Source organism: Megachile rotundata, chromosome 5 (assembly GCF_050947335.1).
Source record: "Megachile rotundata isolate GNS110a chromosome 5, iyMegRotu1, whole genome shotgun sequence".
In the NCBI taxonomy this organism is placed as follows: domain Eukaryota; kingdom Metazoa; phylum Arthropoda; class Insecta; order Hymenoptera; family Megachilidae; genus Megachile; species Megachile rotundata.
In genome coordinates, this window is record NC_134987.1 from 10,852,392 (window position 1) to 10,877,581 (window position 25,190).

At 36.1% G+C, this 25,190-nt stretch overlaps 1 protein-coding gene and 1 long non-coding RNA gene across 14 annotated transcripts in view; one reads left to right on the forward strand and one right to left on the reverse strand.

The window, feature by feature from the left end:
- Positions 1–25,190, forward strand: part of ATP8B (ATPase phospholipid transporting 8B) — a 69,867-nt gene that overhangs the window by 36,082 nt on the left and 8,595 nt on the right. For 5 of the 12 annotated variants that reach the window (XM_076532086.1, XM_076532096.1, XM_076532092.1 and 2 more), the window contains 8 exons: positions 147–1,012; positions 15,479–16,037; positions 20,235–20,724; positions 22,227–22,285; positions 22,660–22,872; positions 23,279–23,484; positions 23,637–23,792; positions 24,094–24,736. In XM_076532086.1, the coding sequence (XP_076388201.1) occupies positions 15,933–16,037; positions 20,235–20,724; positions 22,227–22,285; positions 22,660–22,872; positions 23,279–23,484; positions 23,637–23,792; positions 24,094–24,736 (1,872 nt within the window). In that variant the 5' untranslated portion in view covers positions 147–1,012; positions 15,479–15,932. Of the gene's footprint in view, positions 1–146; positions 1,013–1,770; positions 2,536–2,562; positions 3,137–15,478; positions 16,228–20,234; positions 20,725–22,226; positions 22,286–22,659; positions 22,873–23,278; positions 23,485–23,636; positions 23,793–24,093; positions 24,737–25,190 lie in introns of those variants that run through there. The other 7 variants (XM_076532094.1, XM_076532095.1, XM_076532093.1 and 4 more) reach the window with 7 other exon arrangements.
- On the reverse strand, positions 3,403–6,014 carry LOC143264535 (uncharacterized). 2 transcript variants are annotated; one of them, XR_013038278.1, is made up of 3 exons: positions 5,045–5,277; positions 3,529–4,972; positions 3,403–3,417 (listed from the first exon to the last, which is right to left on the reverse strand). It is a non-coding gene; the product is annotated as an uncharacterized LOC143264535 (long non-coding RNA). The 2 variants fall into 2 exon arrangements; XR_013038277.1 differs by lacking the exon at positions 3,403–3,417 and having other exon boundaries at positions 4,288–4,972; positions 5,045–6,014.

Below are 25,190 nucleotides of genomic sequence, written 5' to 3' on the forward strand. Positions count from 1 at the left end.
CCTCAAAGTTAGTTTTTAACAATGTCATTAAGTACCTAATGGAAAAATAATTAGAAAGTCCTTCATATTTTTCGCAATTTAAAATTCATTCGTTACTTGATTATTTAAGGTGTACTAATCAAACGATATTTGTTGATGTGTTTCAGGGTGTATCCACAAAGTTCAGTACGGGAGGGGGTAGGTGAGAGTCGGTGGTTGTCAAGAGGGGTGTTTCCGGACATCGAAAGCTGGGGCACCCTGACGAGGAGGTCCTGGAGGAGGAGGTGGGTCATAGGAGAGAGGAAAGAAAGGAGGTGACCATCCACCCCACATGGACGCCACCCTCAAAGGACCCCCCGTACCCCCCACACCGGATATCCTGTCACCATTATTTAGCCGCAGAATATCCGACCTGAACGCAAGGGTGTCGTTCGATGGTCCGCATCGTCGTCAACGCTGCCGTCGAATATCGAGACATCCGTTTCTTGATGCTCCTCATACGACGGGACCGTCTGCCAACGCGTCATCGTCATCAAACACGTGCCTCGATGATCTCTCTCCTATTTTTCGTACATTGAAACGATCACCGATCCTCTGTTTACACGATTGCGATAACGATAATCAGCCAGTTAGGTCACGGAAGTTGACCGTGCCGATCGATAGAGGAACATCGATCTTATCATCCAAGAAAACTAGCCGTTCTTGGTGTTTATCGATAAGGACCATCGTCGTCGAGACGAGAACAAAGAGGACAAGGACCAATCTAGAAAAACTTAACACGTTATTTTCATCGACCGGAGATAAAGCGTTTTTTACTCAGTTTTATACGAGATCGAAGGAAAACCGTGCGTTTCATGCATTTTTTACGATACCGACCGCGACACATAGTCGAGCCGATAAAAAAGTACTTTTAAGAAGCGGATCATCGTCCGCGAAACATATCTACAGACTCCGTCCACAAACGCCTAACTTCGAGCAGCCTAACAGACCAAGCGAACAATGTCACGCAGCGCTGCCACGCGACCTGTGCCAGGTGAGTGCTTGTTAAATTGATGACTTGTGCATTTTGTCAATCACCGAGTCAGGTAATCTTCGACACCTGCTGAGGCGACGTAATTGTCGAGAGCTCGTCTACACTCGATCGATGATTCTCATTCTTAACGCTCTTCTGGTGCAATGTACTAAAGTAATTCATAAAATTCAAATACCGAATATTCAAATACTTTGGGACATTCTAATATTAGAGTACATATTCGTATGAACACTGTTATTCACAGTTATCAATTATTATAAAGATATACTATCTAATTGACGTTATTATTATTCCTATTATCAGTGCATTGTAAACATCAAGCTCAGAGTTACCAAAGCTAAAAAAGTACAGAGTGAAGTATACTGGTATACTTCTATTGTAGGAGTACACAGGTCACATACTGGTATAACGATATTTCACAAAGAAACCCTTTCATTCATGTTTGCTAAATCAAAGACAGAAACAAAGATGGGCCTTGAGACAAGTATGCGAATATAAGAGTATTTACCACTCTCTTGAATGCAAGAGAGATTTACTCGATCTGTAAAACCGTATTTGTATTTTATAGTTATTTCTATGACGTAGTGCGAAAACATGACCGTATCTCTGTCGAACAGATGTATTTTGTGACGATCTATTTCCGTGTAGGATTTAACCCTCGAGTGCATCGAGTAAATGCGTTGGTGTGGCAATCGCTAACGTAGCAATCGTCTTTACCCCCGAACGGTGGATGCGTTCCCCTGCAAAGAGCCAGCGGTGGTTGTTTCATAAAACGTAGACACGGCACCACCGGCGTGGTGACTCGTGGCGCCGTCAAGGGACGACGCCTCGAAGTCTCTCGACGATCATTGAACAATAGCTCGTTCGACGACTCGGGCCTTCGTCGTACTGTACGGAGGTGTAAAGCACGCCGTCGTGCAACGGCACCCTCGTGCAGTGCGTGATAACGCGACATTATACATGTACAGTGTGCGTAAATTTCGCTCCGTTTCCTGTGCTCGGTTGATCGGCGCTCGCGGAAGCTGCCCGAACGAAGTGTAATGGTTATGGTGACGGTAGTGGTGACAGTGGTGGAAAACGTAGAATGCCGGTGTCGATGTTCCATGATCGTAGAAACGATAAATGGTGCCCACCCAGCGCGTACCGATTGACGATCCTTCTCCTGAAGATATCGTAAAACGAGCATCTCGAGTGTCTCTCCTGTTCTTTCGGTTTCGGTTGCTGTCATCGACGACATTGTGCAGTGGTGGTTGTGTGGATTTTCGTCTGCTCGGGTTCGTTCCTGTATCTCGAAAGGAGCATCCTCATCGAACTATTGATTAGCGTGGCAGCGTTTCGAACGTTTTTTCCCCCTTTCTACGTGCGTCGAGCAAATGAACGAACGCTTTCGCCATAGGAAATATTCGCGTTAAAACGGCCTCGATATGTACTCTCACCGACGACGATCGTTATAACGACGTCGCCCTCGTCGACGCGGGCGCTTCGACCGCCAGTACTCTTGCACTGACTGCGAAAACAACGAGGTAACCTGATTCCCCTTTAGAATGGAAACGAAGGTCGTGCGATGTCTTGGAAACGATCGTGCCTGTTATCGTCGAAAGGTGGATAATTAGGAAACGTTATTGCTAGAGGTGTTATGTACGCGGTTATTGCAGCACACACACCGCGAGCAATCGATATGATCGTAAACGTTGTCGTGTCGATGACATTTTACTATCAGAGATGCCGGTAATCGGTCAGGATGATCGTTGATAACGGATATCTCATAATATCACACGGATATACGGAGCATAGTTTTCTGCGGACACACATGTTTCTAAGCGTTGGCCAATAGGCGTCCAAGTAGTCTGCTAAGTATCACACGCCTATCTGTTGGAACTATTAAGCTCGTTGATAAAGCAGTTTCTTTTAACTTTTTATCGTGTAAATATTAATGAAATCGAAAGGAGAATGTTCAGTGGATATCGGGCGTGTTCGTACACCGTTCAAAACAAGAACCTTTTTTTAAAATTCGATCAAACAACTCGGATATTTTCGAGACGGTAGAGTTTAGGTGTGTTTTTGTTGTTTTGAGAAAGTTATTCGACGAAATCGCGAAGTGATAAGTTTTCGAAACTTTCTAACGTGAGTTTATAATGAAAACTTAAAACATCATTTGTGTCTGTTATGCACGTCGAAAATATTTGTGTAACTGGGAGTTTTGTTTTGGGAAAGGTTAGGTTAGTGACAATGTCAAGTTTTTTCAATGACTTCCAACACTTTGTTTAGCACTTTGAGTATCATTTGTATGGTGTATGAGTTGTTATATACATCTATCACTTGTTTTAGTGGTAATGATTTTAGGGTGGTGTTCAAAGTGTTGTGTTGATATTACTGAACTTCAATATCCCTAGATTCTGATATTCCTGGAACCCAATATAGATCCTAATATCTAGAACTCTTGGATCTCAATATCCTTAGATATACCATAAATTACTAGATTTCAATGTTGGTAGAATTTCTTTGATTTCTAATACCTCCAGTTTCCAATATCTCTAGACTCCGGTATTCTTCTAGGTATCCCTAGATTCAGGTACCATTAGGTGACGGTATCCCTAGATCTTGATATCTCTAGATTTTAGTATCCCTAGTTCAGGATATTCTCAAATTTTAATTTCTAAATTTTGGTATCTCCAAATCCCAATATCCCTGGATCTCAGCATCCTGGTATTCTTCTAGGTATCCCTAGATTCAGGTACCATTATGTAACGGTATCCCTAGATCTTGATATCTCTAGATTTTAGTATCCCTAGTTCAGGATATTCTCAAATTTTAATTTCTAAATTCTGGTATCTCCAAATCCCAATATCCCTGGATCTCAGCATCCTGGTATTCTTCTAGGTATCCCTAGATTCAGGTACCATTAGGTGACGGTATCCTTAGATCTTGATATCTTTAAATTTTAGTATCCCTAGTTCAGGATATTCTCAAATTTTAATTTCTAAATTCTGGTATCTCCAAATCCCAATATCCCTAGATCTCAGCATCTCTAAATTCCAATACTCGTTGAGGGTGATATCTCTCTGGATCCTGAAATCCCTATATCCCTAGATCCCACTATAACAAATCCCTAAATTATAATTTCTAAGAATTTCTATAAATCCCTAAAATTAATAATCCCACTCAAAAAATTGCACTGATATTATAATCTATATAAACAGTAACCAATAAAAGAAAGAAATACAAATGTTCGATTAAGTCTCAGTACAAGTAATATCGCATATTGACTATGTACATTTTGTTTGTAAACATCGGTATTTATTCGAATCTTCGTCTGCTCTATATCGGTATATTTAGAACATGGTCATGAACGCGCTTTATTATATTTCTTTTCAAAGGAGGTTAGTTGCCTATCCACTTTATTGATGAGATAACAGAAAGGAAAATGAAGCGGACACTCGGAATTACTCGAGCATCTTTGATACCAGACACGGCGCCCATTTAGCAATTTCTTAAGCAAATGTAAATTCAAGCCTTATATATAATCCGTTTACGATTGCTGTTCGCCATTGTATAATAACGTTTAACGTACCAGTTATTGTGCAAATTGATCGTCATAAATATACGCGTAGCGGACTGTTTATAAATTTTAAACGATTTAATTGTTGGAATTGGTATGTTACGAGGCAATTTTGCTCTGATGATTCTTGGAAATCTCTGTCAATTTCTTCTTCATTTTGTTTCATCTAAAATACCTCGAAGCGCTTCCACGATTACTGAATAATCGTTTCCCCGGTGCAGATTTCAAGAAGTTGAGTCATTATGAAACATCGATTTAATATATTTCTAAGAATTAAAGAATCATAAATTTCAATACTAATAAACCTGTAAATTCCATAATTTTCAAACCCCTAATTTAAATTAGGGATTAATTTCAAATTCCATATATTGTTTAATCCCAAAATTGTCAAATTTTTATACCTGTAAATTTTGAAATTTGCAAATGTTCAAATTTATAAAATAAATAAATGAGAAGTTATAATTGTTACTCACTTTATTTACAAGTTACTACTTGCTGTTAGGAATAATAAATCCCTAATCAAGTTACAACCGGTACGGTGACATTACCGTGAAATAATAATTTTGAAAGTGTCCAACACTTAAGAATTTGTCGGTGCTTGTACGTCTTCTTCCTGTCGTTTCTCGTTTCAACTAGCTAAACTTGTTACACGACACCGATGTACATATCTTCGTACGCGTTAAATTCCGTTAAAATTTCTCACGCACAAACCAGGTAAACAGTATGTAACTCTTGCTTTTGTCATTGAGATTCTGACCGCCTTTGTTTTGCGTCGCCAGACTCTTCGAGACTTTCCAAACATTACCTCCTCGTAGGGGTTCTCATTCACCCTTGTAACATTTCACACTCTTCAAATTTTTTTGGTAGTTTGCTGATTTGGGAAATTTGACATTTTTTGGTTTTAAGAGATAGGAATGGGAGAGGGTGATTTTTGGGGGTTTGGGAATTTTAGGATGGAGATTTGGAAATTTAGGGTTTGGGGATTTGAGAATTTGGAAATTTAAGGTTTGGGGATTCAGAAGTTGGGGATTTAAGAAATTGGGGATATGAGAATTTGGAAATTTAGGGTTTGGGGATTCAGAAGTTGGGGATTTGAGAAATTGGGGACATGAGAATTTGGAAATTTAGGGTTTGGGGATTTGAGAAATTAGAGATTTGAGAATTTGGAAATTTAAGGTTTGAGGATTCAGAAGTTGGGGATTTGAGAAATTGGGGTTTGAGAATGTGGAAATTTAGGGTTTGGAAATTTAGGAGTTGGGGGTTTGAGAACTTGGAAATTTAGAATTTGGGGATTTGAGAGTTTGGAAATTTAGGAGATGGGGATTTAAAAATTTGGAAATTTAGAAATTGGGATATTTGAGAATTTGGAAACATAGGAGTTGGGGATTTGGGAATTTGGAAATTTGAGAGTTGGGGATTTAAGAATTTGGAAATTTAAGAGCTGGGGATTTGGAAATTTGGGATTTCTCAAATTTGTAACTTTAGAAATTTAGGGACTTCAAAACCTGAAAATTCAGTAATTACAATTTGAAAACGTCTACCTCTAGAAATTATGAATTTGTAAATTTAGAAATTTAAAAACTTAACTTTCAAATCTGAATATTCAAACCACTTAAAAAACATGTCAATCTAAAAATATTTACACTATTAAAATTAGTAAATATCCTCCTAAATATCTCAATGAACACGTGTTTTCGTCGGTAAACATTATGACTCACCCATCTTCGCCCACCAAAGATCAACTTTCCTAACTAAAAACGAACAACAACTCTAATTAAAATTCTGTCTTGAAATGCATCCAGGAGACAGGGAAACGTTCTTCTTTACTAGGAAATGGATTTCTTTGGTCATCTCTAAAGAAATAGTCATTGGAAGTTTTCTATTCATAATGCGCGCGACGGTGCAATTAAACGAATATTTCTCGTCGATATCGATAACTCAGAACTGGCTGGATTAATGCCAACTATCGGATTCGAAAGGACAGCTCCAGGCAACGCGTAAAAAGTTTGCAAATGCTGTTGTCGTAGCGACCATTTTTAACCCTTAACTACTGTAGCTTAAAAATATCACGGAATACGATTTATTATTTATTCTCACATATTCATGACGCTGTGTTGTACACTGAGCTTTCGAGGGCTCTTAGAGATACGAGGTTAGTGTACATAACCTAACAGAAAACATTCCTTCTTTCTTTTAATGTTTTTTCTTTTAATTGAAACTGGTTTCTTCGCGTGGAGAATAGCTTAAATGTACTTCAAGATGTATCTTTAAGAATTTTCATGAGTGTTGTGTTAGATTAGATATATTAGTAATTTGGGGATTTGAGAATTTGGAAATTTAGGGTTTGGGGATTCAGGAGTTGGGGATTTGAGAATTTGGAAATTTAGGGTTTGGGGAATTCAGGAGTTGGGGATTTGAGAATTTGGAAATTTAGGGTTTGGGGATTTGAGAAATTGGGAATTTGAGAATTTGGAAATTTAGGGTTTGGGGATTGAGGAGTTGGGGATTTGAGAAATTGGGAATTTGAGAATTTGGGGATTTGAGAATTTGAAAATTTAGGGTTTGGGGATTGAGAAATTGGGAATTTGAGAATTTGAAAATTTAGGATTTGGGGATTTGAGAAATTGGGAATTTGAGAATTTGGAAATTTTGGGTTTGGGGATTCAGGAGTTGGGGATTTGAGAATTTGGAAATTTAGGGTTTGGGGATTGAGGAGTTGGGGATTTGAGAACTAGAGAATTTGAGAATTTGGGGATTTGAGATTTGGAAATTTAGGAGTTGGGATTTGGAAATTTGGGATTTCTCAAATTTGTAACTTTAGAAATTTAGGGACTTCAGAATCTGAAAATTCAGTAATTAGTTTGAAAACATCTACCTCTAGAAATTGTGAATTTGCAAATTTAGAAATTTAAAAACTTTCAAATTTGAATATTGAAATTCCTTAAAAAAACATGTCAATCTAAATGTATTTGCACTATTAAAACTTGTAAATATTATAGGACTGTTCAAAAGTTGTGTACTGAGTAAAAATTGTCATTTAAGCTTCTAAGAGAATAAGTAAGGTTATGTATCACCAAAGGGAAAAAGAGTTTATAGATATGTACGAATCACTCTTTATGAAGAATTATGAATTACGAAGAAAGTGAAGAATTATGCATCTGAAGAATTATAGGTTATGTTGTATACAATCATATGTTAGAACAGAGAAACTCTGTATTTACCAACCAAGTTTAATTCCATTTCAGAATTAATATCTTTGAATCACAAGACATTTATTATGAATTATTCAATCGGCTTCAATTTGCCGCGTAACATCGATACTATTAAAAGTCATCCTTCGATGGCCAACTAAATAAAGTATCGGAATGTTGACGCGGGCATTGTTATGTAATTCTCTAGTTTGTTTTTTTCTGGTTTCCAGCAATAGATTTCGTACCGTGTCGCGGACACGATTTCTCATTTTTCAAAAACCAATTTACGATCTAGCGAGAGTATCCTCGAACTCCCGGTTTATTTCTGAAGTGAAATAACGTAATAGAAGGGCGTGGAAATGAGATCCTAGGTTTTCCATTATCATCGAAACGGCCAGCTATATTTTCAGACGAATTTCAAGCAGACCGTGCTAAGGTAAATCGTAAAGAATCTCATTGCAAGTTCTTTGCTTGTGTTATGGACAGTTAACAGGGACTCGTTCGTTGTACCCTCGACTTATTGCAGCTCAGCGCTCTCATTTCACAACTACGAGTTCTTTCTCTAAATTAATCCCTTATTAAAATCGAACAAAACATGTACATATAGCAATGAACGTATAAAAATTCAACAGTTATTTTTTATACTCTTCAGGTTTTTTAATTTATCATGTGCAAAATGCAGTAAATTGTTAAGAGGAAAAATACTGTTCTAAGGAATAGAACTAAGTTGTTAAACCAATAAAAGTTCTACGTTAATGTAAAAATGAACATACATATGAATAACGCTATCATATATCTATATCACATATGAAAAACTTCATGTTTTTTTAATTTTTTCAACATGTGCAAATTTTATGCAGTAAGAAATTGTTAAGAGGAAAAATACTGTTCTTTAAGGTATAACTAAAAAGTCGTTAAACAAATAAATTTAGTTCTACATTAATATTAAAATGAACACACATATGAATAACGCTATCATATATCAATATCACATATGAAAAAGTTCAGGTCTTTTTAATTTTTTCATGTGTAAATTTTATGCAGTAAAAAATTGTTGAGAGGAAAAATACTGTTCTTTAAGGAATAGAACTAAAAAGTTAAACCGATAGATCTAGTTTTGCATTAATATAAAAATGCAAAACTTATGAATACTAAAAATGCATACTTATGAATATGAACGGAAAGTATCTCATTAATAAATAATCCGTATATGTATACGATAGCGTCAAATTACCAATTCATCTTTATTTCATCAATTTTTAAGCCTTTCATAATACATGACAGTATTTAATCATCCGTTAATTTGAAAGCCACTTAACATTTTATTAGCTTTTTATTTATAAATTTTTTAGTACAGAAAGATCAGGGCACTTATTAATTGCAGATAGAATTTATGTATTAATACCGATTTCAATGTAAAATGCAGCATAAAATTCTTGTTCTGTTATTTCATAATAATTAATTGATTACTGTGATCAGTAAGCAATTACAACCAGGCAAATTAAAAGTAAAGCAATTCACAATCTGGTAAATTTTCCCTTATTTAAGAGGAAGTGTCAGGTTACGTTAACGTAAATAAAAAATTGAAATTTAGTGTCCTAAATTGGGTGGCCTAAAACGAGTTATCGTCGAGATAGTGATGATGTAACTCGCGTGTTACAGACAATATCGTTTATTAAATTCCGACTATGAGACTTCGTTTTACACCGTATTAATAATAGAACGAAGCGTTTTAAAAATGTTCGCTTAGACCGTTCTATATATAAGCAACAAGTGACAGAAAAAAAAAGATAGAAAATGAAAGACTCCGCGAATAGTTCGCAAACAGGGAAAGAAAGGACGATAAAAGTGTGTGAAACGTTCGGTTTGCCAATACGTAAAGAGACACGTGGGCGAATGTTTTCTACGATCGACGGCGTTAAAATAACGCGATCAAATGCACGCGTTATATACAGAAGGGAATCTTCGGTACATTCGGCATCGACCAAGAATTTCACGGTTAATCAATTCTCGCTCGTATATCAAAGGATGACGTGGCATAAAATCACATTAAGAAATCTTATAATTGATCCGAGTTGAAAGCCTTCGAAAGACGTCTGTACGATTGAGTGCAAGGGCGTGTGGGTGTGCACGTGCGGTTACTCGGAATTAAACGTACGAAAGTTTCCAAATCCCCGCATTTAAAGTTTCAATATTTTGCAATAGGTTGAAACTCCAAATTCTGGATTTTGAAATCACTAAATTTCAATGTTATACAGTAGCAACATTCGGATTTCTCAATTTTCTTAAATTTCATAAAAATGAAGTTCTTCGTGTTTTAGATATTTTTAGTAATAAAATCATCAAATTTAGACATTTTTTGCAAGTGTCAAAATATCTAATTTTCCTAAATTATCAAATAGCAAAATTTCCATAATTTTTCAAAATTGCAAATCTCCCCAATTTCCCAAACATCCGAAATTCCAAATTAATTCTTCAATTCTTTAAAAATATTAAAACCTCAACATTTTCAGATTTCAACATTTTTTAATTTCTAAATTTTCAAGTGTCAAATTCCTAAACTTGTAAAATCTTCCTAATTTCCCAAAATTGCAAAATCTCCCTAATTTCCCAAAATTACAAAATCTCCCTAATTTCCCAAAATTACAAAATCTCCCTAATTTCTCAAAATTGCAAAATCTCCCTAATTTCTCAAAATTGCAAAATCTCCCTAATTTCCCAAACTTGTAAAATCTTCCTAATTTCCCAAAATTGCAAAATCTCCCTAATTTCTCAAAATTGCAAAATCTTCCTAATTTCCCAAACTTGTAAAATCTTCCTAATTTCCCAAAATTGCAAAATCTCCCTAATTTCCCAAACTTGTAAAATCTTCCTAATTTCCCAAAATTGCAAAATCTCCCTAATTTCCCAAAATTACAAAATCTCCCTAATTTCCCAAAATTACAAAATCTCCCTAATTTCTCAAAATTGCAAAATCTCCCTAATTTCCCAAACTTGCAAAATCTCCCTAATTTCCCAAACTTGTAAAATCTTCCTAATTTCCCAAAATTACAAAATCTCCCTAATTTCCCAAAATTACAAAATCTCCCTAATTTCTCAAAATTGCAAAATCTCCCTAATTTCTCAAAATTGCAAAATCTCCCTAATTTCCCAAACTTGTAAAATCTTCCTAATTTCCCAAAATTGCAAAATCTCCCTAATTTCTCAAAATTGCAAAATCTTCCTAATTTCCCAAACTTGTAAAATCTTCCTAATTTCCCAAAATTGCAAAATCTCCCTAATTTCCCAAAATTCTCCAAAAATGTTAAAACCTCAAAATCCCCAAATTTCAAAATTTCTCAATTCCTAAATTTTCAAGTACCAAACCCTAATTTTCCCAAAATCCCCAAATCACAAAATCTCTCTAAATTCCCAAAATCTCCAAATACCAAAAGTCTCAAATTTCTAAAATTCACCATCCTAATTTTGCAACTCAGCAAAAGAAACAAACAATGTAACCTCTTTCACTGCTTAACTTGATACACAAGTATAAAAAATAGAATTATAAAAAAAGCGCTGCAATATTTCCCTGCGTTGATTGAATTCTTGTAACGTTCGTATTAATGACACGTGTGCGTTCAATTTTGCGCCAATAAAATTCCGGAGCATATTCATCTCCACTTCAATTACAGGAACGATTATTGCAGTCGAAAATACGTTTAATAATTAAAAACCCAGAAAATCGTGTGTATTACGATATTGCATGTACGTATTTGTTGTATTTTCCCAACGATTTTTACGCGATGCGTAAACGTTCGCTCGATTCTGTAATTGTTCGTGTCCATCCATTCGTACGCGCCAAAATAGTTGGTTCAACAAAGGGATCCCACGTATTTATTCACACAAGCTGGTTTTACTGGTTGTTGTTATTGCAAAGTTTCCACGAAAATCGCGAAACAATGATTTCGCCTTAAGTTGAGAATCGCTGGTGTCTTATGTAAGAGCCATTATAGTGACTCCCGTCTTTGGAGATCGGCTAAGCAACGGTCTTGTTCTCCTTCGCCATGGATTCACTGTAAATCTCGACCGGGTTTAGATCGACATCGACAGCGGTTAATATTTTCAACGGATACACATACACACGCAGGATATTTTCGTGCGTAGACGCCCAGGACGGATTGGTCAAACGTGCTGACATCATTCGTGCATACGGATTCAAGGACGTCGGAGCAAATGTTTCTCAAAGGATTCACATTACCAATACTTTTGATTCTAATATTGTAGACTCTCATTATACTGCCGCCTTACTGTGAATCGGAATGAATGAAGCGTTCTTGGTATCGTGACAAGTTTCCTCGTTTTTAGACATTCTTAAACTCTTAAGTTCTTTTATTCTTCAAGGATACAATTCGTATATTTCTTATCTTGGAATTTTCAAATTTTTGGTTTTCAAGTTTTTAATTTTCAAGTTTTCAATTTTCAGTTTCCCAAATTTCCAATTGTCGATTCTTCTAGTTCCCAAATTTTCAATTTTTAATTCTTTAAGTTCCCATTATCTCAATTTTCAATTCTTCAAGTTCCCACATTCTCAATTTTCAGTTTCTCAAATTTCCAATTGTCAATTCTTCAAGTTCCCAAATTTTCAATTTTCATTTCCTCAAATTCCCAATGTTCAATTGTGAACTCTTCAAATTTTCAATTTCCAATTCTTCAAATTCCCAAATTTTTTATTTTCAATTTTCATTTCAAGTTTCCAAATTTTTAATTTTCAATTCTTCAAGTTTGCAATATTCAATTGTCAACTCTTTAAATTTTCAATTTTCAATTCTTCAAATTTCCAAATTTTAGATTTTCAGTCTAAAGTTTTTAAGTTCCTAAATTTACAGTTTTCAATTCTCCAAATTTCAAGTTGTCAAGTTTTCAATTGTCCAAATTTCAAGTTGTCAATTTTCCAAATTTCCAAACTCTCAAGAACCAATATCCAAAATGTCTCAATTTTCACCATATATCGCCACATGCTATATCGCCACCCATAGTCCTCAAAGATTCTACATATTCTACATTACACTTCCTACATTAATATTATATTGGATTACTCGTCAATACTCCTAAATACAAGTCATACGTATTAAACAAATATTGGATTATTGATACATCAAATAAGTTATTGGATTACTCTTTGGCACTCCTAAAAAGTCACACTATATATCACGAACAACTGACATCGTCAAAGGGTTAACAATGATACACATTGTTAGATCTGTAACTATTCACACCTCTTCCCCGAATCAAGCAGAAACCTTGGTCCGTCGATAACGAACGCATAAATATATTTTATTATCCAACAGTGTCCTCCATGTTGCTGTATCCTTTCATATGTTATCGCATCCACGTAAGGCCATTCTAAACGGAAATTCATTTTCTACGACACATGATTACATTGATACAACACCTGATCCATGTTCATTTCTTGCGTCATCGAACTATAATGGGTTTTTTTGCCACTGTGTAACGATCTTCGCGATTGGTTTGCGTCGCTTTCGCAATCGTTGCTTCCACAAATCAAATGTCTCGAATCAATTTACTGTAAACGATTCGGAAAATGGAAGGTGTGTCGTTTTTCTTTAATCTGGAGCGTGTAAATGATTGTACTGTACAATTCTTATTTTGTATTAATTAAATTCTTACATTTTTAAGTCTACAAATCTTTGAGTATCTTCTCAAATATTAAAGTTGTCCACTTTTCTAATTTAACTTGCAAATTTATTTGTCGCAAAATTGTTAAAGCTTGAGATTTTTTATTGTTGAAATTTTCAAATTTTTAAATTCTAAATTCTTAAATTTTCATATACCTCAAATTTACCCAATATACCAATTCTCCAATTTTTCTAAATTTCTAAATTCTACAACCCTTAATTTTTCTGAATTCTCAAATTCTACAACCTCTAATTTCTGGAAATTCCCAAATTCTACAACCCCCAATTTTTCTAAACTCCCATGTTCTGCAACCCTCAATTTCTCCCAATTCCCAAATTCTACAACCTCCAATTTCTCTAAATTTCCAAATTCCAGAATCTTCAATGTCTCTAAATTCCCAAATTCTACAACCCCCAATTTCTCTAAATCCCCAAATTCCAAAACCTCCAATGTCTCTAAATTCCCAAGTTCTGCAACCCTCAATTTCTCCCAATTCCCAAATTCTACAACCCCCAATTTCTCTAAATCCCCAAATTCCAAAACCTCCAATGTCTCTAAATTCCCAAATTCTGCAACCCCCAATTTCCCTAAACTTCCAAATTCTGCAACCCCCAATTTCCCTAAACTTCCAAATTCTACAACCTCTAATTTCCCTGAATTCCCAAATTCTGCAATCCCTAATTTCCCTGAATCCCCAAATTCTGCAATCCCCAATTTCTCTAAACTCCCAAATTCTTGCCTCTTCAACTTTCCTCAACACCCAAATCCCCACACACAAAAACCCTCAAACCCCTAAATCCTCAAATGTCCAAACTCGATCTCTAAATTGCTTTTACAAAGAGTCCTATTTAAAACACTCAGGCTACCGTTCTTCTCTCAGTGCTGATTTTCACAGTGGTAGAGGTTGAAAAACTAGGGTTAATGACAGCCATGTTTCGAAGGAGACGGTTAATATTTAAGGTTAACGTTATTACCTTCGTTTATCTTCCGAAATGCGAGCACTTTTCTTCGGAAAGTTTGCGGTGTTGGTACGGTCACCCTGTATAATGGGTGGGGCATTGATCACTTGAATTCTCTACGTTATTTTTAGAGAGACGAAAAACTTCGACCCACAAAAGTTTATTTAATTATTTATCCGTGCATACAAGAGTCCCTTGTAACATGGTACCCTAACGTTGCCGTAACCTTTTTGTATCTCTGAGATCTTCAAAGATTTCAAGGTTAACTGTGTCTTTTTTAGACGAAACCATACATCTTTTTGTGCGTAAGACGTCGCTAAGTGACATCATAATTTTTTGCGTAAATTCTGGCGAATCGATCTTTGTGAGACATTCAAAACTGCCATCGGACTTCTTTTGAATGGCAGAAGTGAAGATACTTTTCTTGAAATGCGTTTATTTCTAACAAACAACGAACTTAAATCCCAATAATTGGTATTAATAAATTGCAAACGTGCACAACCAACAATAGTACCTATATCTCATTCTATAAATAAATCGTTTGAAAACAAAGTTCCGTCAAAGTTTCTCAATTAACGTAAATCTCCGAAATGTTCCGATAATAAATTGAACGCATTGATCCTTTGTAACCGAACGATATTCCCTCATGTCGTGCAACAAGTATAAAATTTATACGTAACCGCGCTTAAGCAACACCAATACCTGTGGAGGAATAATCTGCGTCATATTCATCCTCTATGTGTTCGCTTACGATTTAATCAAGATACAAGTTCCGCATATAATTCCATTACTTCGTTCTTTGATAATTAATCAAATGGCTTATTCGCAGCGACGTGCAAACGAGTATTGAGCGACCCTACGACCGAAAAGACAATCACTTCCAATCACATTTACCGGGAATTCTTTCGCACAAAGAGTCCCGTGTTATTTTTAAATTAATGCGGGAAAACCTGCATGTTTCTTTACGCGGGAAAAACACGATACATCTGATTTTAGAGGCTAACGTTTCCTGATACCTTTCGACGATAATTGTCACGTTCCACTTATGCAACAGGATCACATGAGAACAATTTCTTTGCAGAGACCCCCTTGAGCCACCGGCAAGTTTCGAAAATCGCGGCCCGATCACGGCACTACAGTGATCTGAAATGTTTCGAGCTTGCGTTTCGACGTTGTCGCGAAACCCGAATGCTTCCATTTCCCGTTTCGACAGCCTGGATCGTAGAACCACGTTGTTCCGAGTTTTCTCGGATCGATCGACGTCGGGCTGGATTTGAGGACTGTCGGAATTAAGATAACGAAATTCCTGCAACTTTCTCCACTTTCATGTAAGATAGCAAGGTCCGAGGGTATAAGCACACGATCGGATCGTGCGAGCAAACACGTGATCGTAAGAGTAAATACATGTTATCGTCGAGGGAAAAATGCCGATCAAGAGACGTAGTGATTGGATGATCAGTGGAAAGGCTGTTGCGCGGAGACATCGTGATTTAACGAAGACAGAGCTAACGGGCTAATGCCGTCCTGCACCTGCAATGATTCGCGAGGACGAAGGAGAGGAGGGACCCAGGTGGAAATATGTAAGAGGCGAGGCGGACATCGTCTCGTCGGCACGTCTAAAGTGCCACGAGGAAGAAGAGGTTGGCCTTATAGAAGGTTTATAGTTTGCGTAGGAATAGACGATGAGCGTCGAGGTTGACACGCTGGAACTCGAGGTCTTCGAGGTGAGTCCTCCAATCCTCTCGAGGACGCGACGAACGGAACTCACGAGATCGCATTCGGCAAGAATGCATGAAAACGCTTGTCGGAGGCCGAAAATGTTTAGCGCGAGTTAGTATGATATACGGGGATATGAGAAAAATCAAATGTGGGTACAAGGAGATCCTTGATCGAGTTCGGTGATATTCGGCTCGAGTCGGAAACAAAATTGAAAGTATCTTCCTGCTGAATCAAAGTGTCCAGAATTTACAAAGTTGAAAATTTGGCAAATTATGAATTTCAGAAGTGGGAATTTGGGGAATTTGAACTTGTGAATTTAGAAATTTGGTAATTCATAATTTCACACTAGGGGCTTTTCGTAATTAAAAAATTAGAAATCTAGAGAATTTTAGAATTTAAAAATATTGAAAGCTAGGGAATTTGGGAATTACAAATTTAGGAAGCTAGGAAATTTGGAAATTACAAATTTTGAAATTTAGGGAATTTGGGATGTAAGAGTGGAAATCTAGGGGATTTGGGAATTTAAGAATTTGGGAAGTAAAAATATGAAATTCCTAGGGAATTGGGAATTTAAGAATTTGAAATCTAAGGAATTTGGAAATTTAGACAATTTGAAAACTAGGGAATTTAAAGATTTAGATGATTTGAAAATTTTAGAATCTACTATTTGTTATGTAGGAAGATACTTTCAGATCCTCGATCCATTCTGTTTCAAAACCTCTTGAAAATTGAAAAATACATTGCTTTACATCGATAAAAAGATTCTAGTGTAATCTAAAGTCAAATCAAATAAATGTCTTACATATTTCTTCGATATCTTTATTGGATTTCCGTTCGCTGGCTCTCGTGTGCCGTTTGATTCCCAGTGCACTTTTTACGTGGTTCTCTACACACACTAAATTATTAAGCAAAGTTGAAAACTACGAAAAAAAACGGTCAGGGTCGATTAAACGGAGTACAGAACATTCTCGCGGTGTGATCATAAAATTCTAGAGCAAGGCGGTGAGACGTAATATTTGAAGTGTGAAAATTCAAATAAACTATATTTATCCTACTGCAAATTGTATATATTAGTCGGTAAGTTGATACATGAACTACTCCGATATTGCGTCATTTTACCGTAAACAGCTGTGTAAACTTTATAACGAGTTTCCTTAATTACGCAAACTGGTTTTTCTTTTGAAACAATACCCCCATTCAGTCGGTTATCGTTCCCCTTTTTTTTGTAGGAAGATGTCAAAGTTAGACGGTTGCGTGAAAAAACATTTTTCACGTTTAATTAATTTTTCTGCCGGTTAATTATTTGATAATTCTTGCAACACGGTTTTCAAGAAATTTAATTGTCATTATGCAATTCCATGTAAATTTGCAATTTGCATGCAAAGTACAAATTGATCAGACTCAACAATATATTTTTCGGCAGTAATGTACTTTACAATAGGTATAAATATTTCTTTTATACGCTCTTAAATACATATGTCTGTACAGTATCATTATATGCGTGAAGTGTATATAGCACAACGTTCAAGGTAATCGTCGGAATCCGATTAATAAAGATACAAATTGCTGTGCTAGTTGAATCCGTATATGGTATAAGATTGTTTGCGAAATTAAATAGTGAAATAAAACAAACGGAGCACTTAATCTTAGAGCCAATTAAATTATAATAGAACTTGCATTTTTTATAAAGTGAACATTGTATGAATTTCTTTCATGAATTAGAAGGAAGTAATACGGAGGAGAACGGGTAAGCTGGTAAGGTGCTTGCCTAGCGATCTAAGGGTCGTGAGTTCGAATCCCCTCGATAATTTTCCCTTTCTGCAATTTTTCGGACAAAGTTTTCACGCAAGTTTGTAGATTGTTGCACGAAATATCATTTCGTGTAGCAACTAATCCCACTTGCAAGAAGAAAAAATTGTGATATTTTCTGAGCTCGACTCTTTGAGATCCTTTATCAAGTGTTGAACACGCGTGTATCACAAACAACTTCTTTTTAAATCATAAAATTCATTCTTAATTATATCTTAATATAATTAAGAATATAATATAACAAAAAAAAAAGAATAGTAAAAATTGAATAAAATATATCATTAGTTAAATATATCATTCTTAATTATATTACAAAAAATAGTAAAACTTGAATAAAATATATCACCACTTTCAATTGACACAAAAAAACAAAATATTTAAAAAATCATAAACCGAAGGTCGAAAAGGTAGATATAATAAGTTCATTTCATTTATTAATGTATGGAACGTGCATGGGAATGCGCGCAATAATTGTGAATATATGGCGTTAAATCCGCGTGCACGAATGAACGTATATAACACAATGGAGATCCGTTATAGACATTCAACTTTACGGTCATCCGCGTATCCAGCTTTATTGCAGACGCCGGAAAAGTCTGTCGACTTGTTTCACACTGTCCATGACACATTTTCGCACTCGGTCGTCCATTCCTGCTATTCTCACTTTTGAACCAGTTTTCAAATACACTTTCTGGAGCATCGATAATATTTAATCATTTTTCTATACCCGTTGCATAAACGATGCAAATGCCAACCGTAAACTACGAAAAGTAGAAACTTAATCGATACTTTCTTATGTATGAAACAATGACATGCATCTTACGAATGCTCGTTCAGTTCACAATAGTATATACATTTTTTCGTTCATTTTGAAAATTCTTTTATTCAACACTTTCATAATCGATTGTAACGCAGAAAATATTCATTAAAACTTCACAAAAAAGGAATTTCCATTTTCCATAATATCAGAACGCTTTGAAATGGTAATTTATGAATAACAATGGAATCTTTATAAAATTCTTACAAAGGTTTCTTCATGGAACCGATAAAATCTTTTTCTGGTTTATGAAATTTCTGTAGCCTTTTCAAGTTATATCCGATGAAGAGTAAATTCGATAATGCATTCTTAGCATGTGGAAAACGTTAAACGTTCATTGTACGCTGTATTTCACCTTCTATTTTCTTTCGGTAGAACAGATCTGGCTCCCGCGTGTATAGTTAGCTTGTTTTCCTTTCTCCTCGAAACGTAGCAAACATTGGAAGAAAATAGAAACCGCCGCCATTAATTCATCAAGTTTATGGAACCGATATCGAATATCCGATCAATGTTATCGCTATGCGTTCTTGAAGAAATTTAATCGTATCATCGATAGTTATTTATTCGCAATATAAATGAAATTGTATGTTGTTATAAAGACAATAACTTCAGGCGTCTATGGAGACTATAATTTGAGTAGAAATATAAGAATCTAGGGATTTAGGAATATTGCGATAGTGGAAACCAGGAATATCGGTATTTTCAGCTATTAATTGAGATATTGGAATTGCAAGATTATTGGGAATTTAGGGATATTAGGATAAATATAGTGATTTAAGGATCTAGGAAGATTTTAATTTGGAGGTATTGGAACTCTAGGGATATGGGGAATACACAGATATTGGGAAACTAGAAATATGGAGAATCTACCGTTATTGGCATTCTAGGGATATTGGAAGGTGATCTAGGAATATTAGGAGGTTAGAGATCTACAGATATGGAGATCTAGGGATATGGGGAATACACTAATATTGAGAAACCAGATATATTGGAAATCCACTTCTATTGGTAGTTTAGGACTATTGGAAGATCTAGAGATGTTACGAGTTCATAGATATTGGGAACTAGAAATACGGGAATTAATGCATAAATCTAGGAATACTGGAATCTAGGGATGTCATAGATCTCACAGATCCAAAGAGACGTAGATCCGTACATACGAAGAATGTAGAAATATTGAAAATCTTAAAAAATTATAAAAATAATAAAATTAAAAATCCATAAACATTGAGAATCCAGGGATATTGAAATTTAAGGACATCAACTACATTAAAAACTTCAGTATATCTAGACATTGAGATCTAGTAATATCAAAATTCAGGGACAGACCTCCTATCATAACCCAGAATCAAAAAGTTCAAAACTACACAGAAAAATAGATAAAAAGAACCACGGAAAAAGTGCGCCGGTGTCAAACGGCGTGTCCTCGACCAATCGTTCACGGGTCCATCGTGATGTCTGGTAACGCAATGGTTGTCGTGTAATGATCAAGGTGAAGGACTGCGACGAAGACGACAAAGTCTCGGTGGCGTGTACGACAACGAAATCAGACGCGGAAGGTAGCCGGAAGGGATCGGCGACCGCGGCATCGGTGTGCAACGAAGAGGAGAACGGCGGTACCCGACGAAAGAAGAAGAAACGTCGGAAAACACGGAAGAAACAGCAGCTGCAGCTGCAGCAGCTAGCTCAGGATCCGTCCGAGGACGGTCCGCAAGCGCACACCGTGCTGAACCTGCCATCGTCTTCGGACGAAGTCGAGGCGGTCGGCGAATGCTCGAAAAGGGACTCGTCCAGCAGCCTGGGTGGTGCCAGCAGGCACAACACCCTTCGGGAATCTTTGCTCACGGTGTTGGGTAAGCTGGTGATCTGGAAGGGCACCAGATACCGTTCGGCCACCGCTGCTTCTTCCTCATCCTCGGCGCCACCCAATTCACCGCCCGCTACAGAGTGTATCGGCCGTAGCACATCCTTTTTTTCGAGCGGTGAGTTACCTGCCGTTCGATAGGGAATTTAGGGATCAGCGCTGTCTATGTCAGGAAATCCAGATGCCCAGCTTCGATTTTCCAGATGCCTTCGAAGTATCTTTCAAAGATACTCGAAGCTTTGCCTATTCTAACACCGCTTCAGTATCTGTTTACTCTGACTTAAACCTAACCCGACAAGTTAACGATGAATTCTAAACTTGGAGCGTTAAAATTAAAATCGTACAATTCCTACGCTTAGGAGGCTTGAACTTTAGGATTTCATTCACGCGACTATCATATCCGAGAAGTAGATATTAATAAACACGATTGCCTCCAAGATGAGTCGGAGCAGCTTTCGGCTCAGCTTAACTGCAGGTACCAACGTAGACAGCACTGATTTGAACGATATATTTAGCTCGTTACTTTTTTCCTCTGTTATATATCACAGATGTTGCGATCGCTTTTGGAACTTATCTTAATATCGTGAACGAATTTTCGTTACGTAATAGCACCGAGGTCGAACATAAAATTAAATATTCATATAGTTCATGTAAATATTGTAACGACAGTGCAGTGATCCGGATGCAGTCTTAACCCTAAAATGTTAAGCTAGTAATCTTAGCCCGATAAATTGTAACTATGAAGAATTAAATTTCATATTCTCTATATTTTAAAGTACTTTGTGTGAAGGTAATCATTTATATTCAGAATTTGTGCTGCATCAACGCTATAATTAGATTCTTAGTAGATGGTAACATTTAATGTATGTACATTTACGATAATGTGTGAGAGCAAGAAAAATGTTACACATTAATCAACCCGGTTGACTCTACGTAATCTTGTAATGCATCTCGTTCGTAAAATGCAACCCATGCTATCAGACAGGTAAAAAGCACTTTTCGTACGATAGACGGCTACTTCCCTGCATTTAACGTTTTGTTTATTCAGTTTTTAATTACTCGCGAATGTACGATGCGTAGGACTACTGTATTATTAACCATTTAATTTTGTATCTTGAAGCGAGCACATTTATGCATTGTTTCAAATTTATTTTTACATATTATTCTTCGTTTTAAATTACCAGATCAAATTAATTTGTTCATTATTATCGAATATTTTCTGCATATAAGCCACTTGTTTCAAATCATAGAGGTTAATTTATAGCTTTCCATTCATCCACGTTTCATAATAGTGCATTATTATTTAGTTTACCGATGCAGAAACATCATTTGACAGTTTCCTTCGTGTGTAATAATTGCTCGCGACTTCCGGTAGGTTTTATAATATAATAACAGACTATTAACCTCTCCTTCTAAGCTCTTCTTTATGTTTTGTCTAACTAATGGAAAAGAATAATTACTGGAATTAATGAACATTTTTTATTTTATGTAATTTAATTAGAAGTGTTACACAAAAGAAATAATACGGAGAACGTTTAATGAGAATCATCGATTATTTTCTTGATCGCGTTAAAGTCTTTCATCGTTTTATAATTTAATATTTCCTTTTCTCTCTTTCAGAAACGGAGAGGAGAATTCGCGCCAATAACCGCGAGTTCAACTCACAGTTTAATTATGCGGTAACGTATGACGTTTCTGTTATTTCTTTTTCCTGCAATCATTAACCTTTTCCTTATGGAACACGTGCAAAGTGCAGAATTGTCCGACGTGTACAAGCTCACAAACTTTTATAAACCAAGATCCACTTACAAAAATTTTTCTTGATCAAATTGTAATTACTTTCTATAATCTCAAAGATCTAAAAATTTGTCTCAAAATGAAAAACTCTGTACATGTAAAAATGTCAACATGCAAATATTAAGAATGCCAAAGTTCCAAACTCGTCATAACACAATGGACGTGTTGTTGAAGTACGCCGTAATGAAAAGGTTGAATTGCGAGGAGACCTTTGTCGAAATGCATCTTATATTTTTCTTTTATTCTTCCTTTGTAGAACAACTACATCAAGACGTCCAAGTATTCGGTTCTGACGTTCCTACCATTAAATTTGTTCGAGCAATTTCAGCGGCTCGCTAACTTTTACTTCCTATGCCTGCTGGTGCTTCAGATGATCCCCGCTATCTCCTCCTTGACCCCCATCACTACAGCCATACCCCTTATAGGGGTGCTCATGCTCACTGCCGTCAAAGATGCCTACGACGATTTTGTAAGTTATTCAACAATTCTACAAATTATATAAACATCTCTACATTAGATAAGATACCACATGCAACACCGTTTTCACTTCTCCATTTTGTTGCTCTCATTTGTAAAGACCTTTCACGCTTTAAAAATTTTTCTTAACTTAAACTTTAATACATTAAGGTTACTACGTGCATTATTTCGTAGAGTTGCAAGATATTTCATATTTCTCCGAATATTTCAATTTATAGAGGAAGTCGATTTTGAGAATGTTATGCATATTTTAGCAATGCATAAATTTATCGCATAACGCACAGAATGCATAGAAATCTCGTGATAAGATATATTCGAGAATGTTGTTCATTGTACAGAATGCATGGAATTCGATTTAGTAAGAGACTCTTTATGCGATCTGCAATGTGATTTTTCAGCAACGGCACAGCAGCGATTCGCAGGTGAACAATCGAAAGTCTCAAACACTGCGAGGAACTAGTCTACGCGAAGAGAAATGGTCGCAAGTGCAAGTAGGCGATGTGATCAGAATGGAAAATGATCAGTTCGTTGCAGCCGACGTCCTTCTTTTATCTACTAGTGAGCCAAATGGTCTTTGTTACATTGAAACCGCGGAATTAGATGGGTCAGTAGTGTTTTATGAATCAAATGTATTATATATGTGTATCTAATTATTACGATTGATTGTTGGCAAATTGTTCCTGCTATGTTGTTGCATTCCTAAAGTTATAAATTTAAATTAGAGCGATAAAGTCACGGTACGATTGATTGTTTCAGGGAGACTAATTTAAAGTGTCGGCAGTGTTTGGCTGAGACTGCTGAAATGATGGATAATCATGAATTGATCGGTCAATTTGATGGAGAGATTGTTTGCGAGACTCCTAATAATCTGTTAAATAAATTCGATGGTACTCTTACGTGGAAAGGACGAAAGTAAGTATACATCTCCTTTGTGCAAATTTAAAGAAGCTGTTCCCTTGAAAAATATTGGTTTAAATACAGGTCAGGTATACTCGGTGTTACTTTTCTATTAGATAAAAGTTCATAATTTGAAAAGTTGGAAGAATATAGAAATTTTGAATAAATAATTAAATGTTTGTAACATGTTCGTCAATTTCCAAGGGAACGCTCGTAACAAACATGTTAACCTGATGAATAACATCTAGGCTTCTTTGATACTGTTATAGCTTGCTCTATTTTTCGTATATTAAATCATGCGTAATAATTATTACAGATTCGCATTGGACAACGATAAAATTATATTACGAGGTTGCGTACTTCGAAACACGCAATGGTGCTATGGTGTGGTCATCTTTGCAGGCAAGGATACCAAATTGATGCAAAACTCAGGGAAAACAAAATTTAAAAGGACCTCGATAGATAGGCTGCTGAATCTTCTCATCATCGGGATAGTGTTCTTTTTACTTTCAATGTGTTTATTCTGTATGATCGGCTGTGGTATTTGGGAAAGCCTAGTGGGCCGTTATTTCCAAGTGTATCTACCCTGGGACTCGTTGGTGCCTAGCGAGCCTATGGGTGGTGCCACAGTGATCGCGCTACTTGTGTTCTTCTCTTATGCTATCGTATTGAACACAGTGGTGCCAATAAGTTTGTATGTGAGTGTCGAAGTCATCAGGTTCGTTCAGTCGTTTTTGATCAACTGGGACGAAGAAATGTACCATGCACCAACGAACACACACGCTAAAGCAAGGACTACCACGTTAAATGAGGAGTTGGGGCAAATAGAGTATATATTTTCCGATAAGACCGGAACATTGACGCAAAACATTATGACTTTTAACAAGTGTTCTATAGCAGGAAAGTGTTATGGGGATGTTATCGACGAGGTTACCGGGGAAGTCGTCGATTTAAGCGAGGTGAGTCTGTTTACCTTTCTATCCGCGATCAGACTCGATGCGGATAATGTGGGGTACGTTATTATTGAATTGTTTGCAGTATGACAAAGTCGATTGTTTTTTCTTGCTTTTCAATGTTTTATAATTGTACAATTTTTATTTTTAAGTTCAACGTGTAATTGTTTTTGCAACGACATAATTTATTGCGATCACAGTTTCTTCCGCAACGTTATTATTATTTCAATCTTTTCTCCGTAATGTACACACTTGTCACCGGAAATATAAACAATTTATTGAACCGAGAAGAGCTAAAAGAAGACAAGTCATTTTTCTGTGAGAAATGTTTGATCAGACATGATTTTTGTTAGATTTTTAAGTCACAGATATTTACGTTTTGATAAGATTTAAATAATTGTTCGTTACACGAATTCGGTTCATCAAATCCATTCATTTCACGTTTGTTATCAAGAAAGAA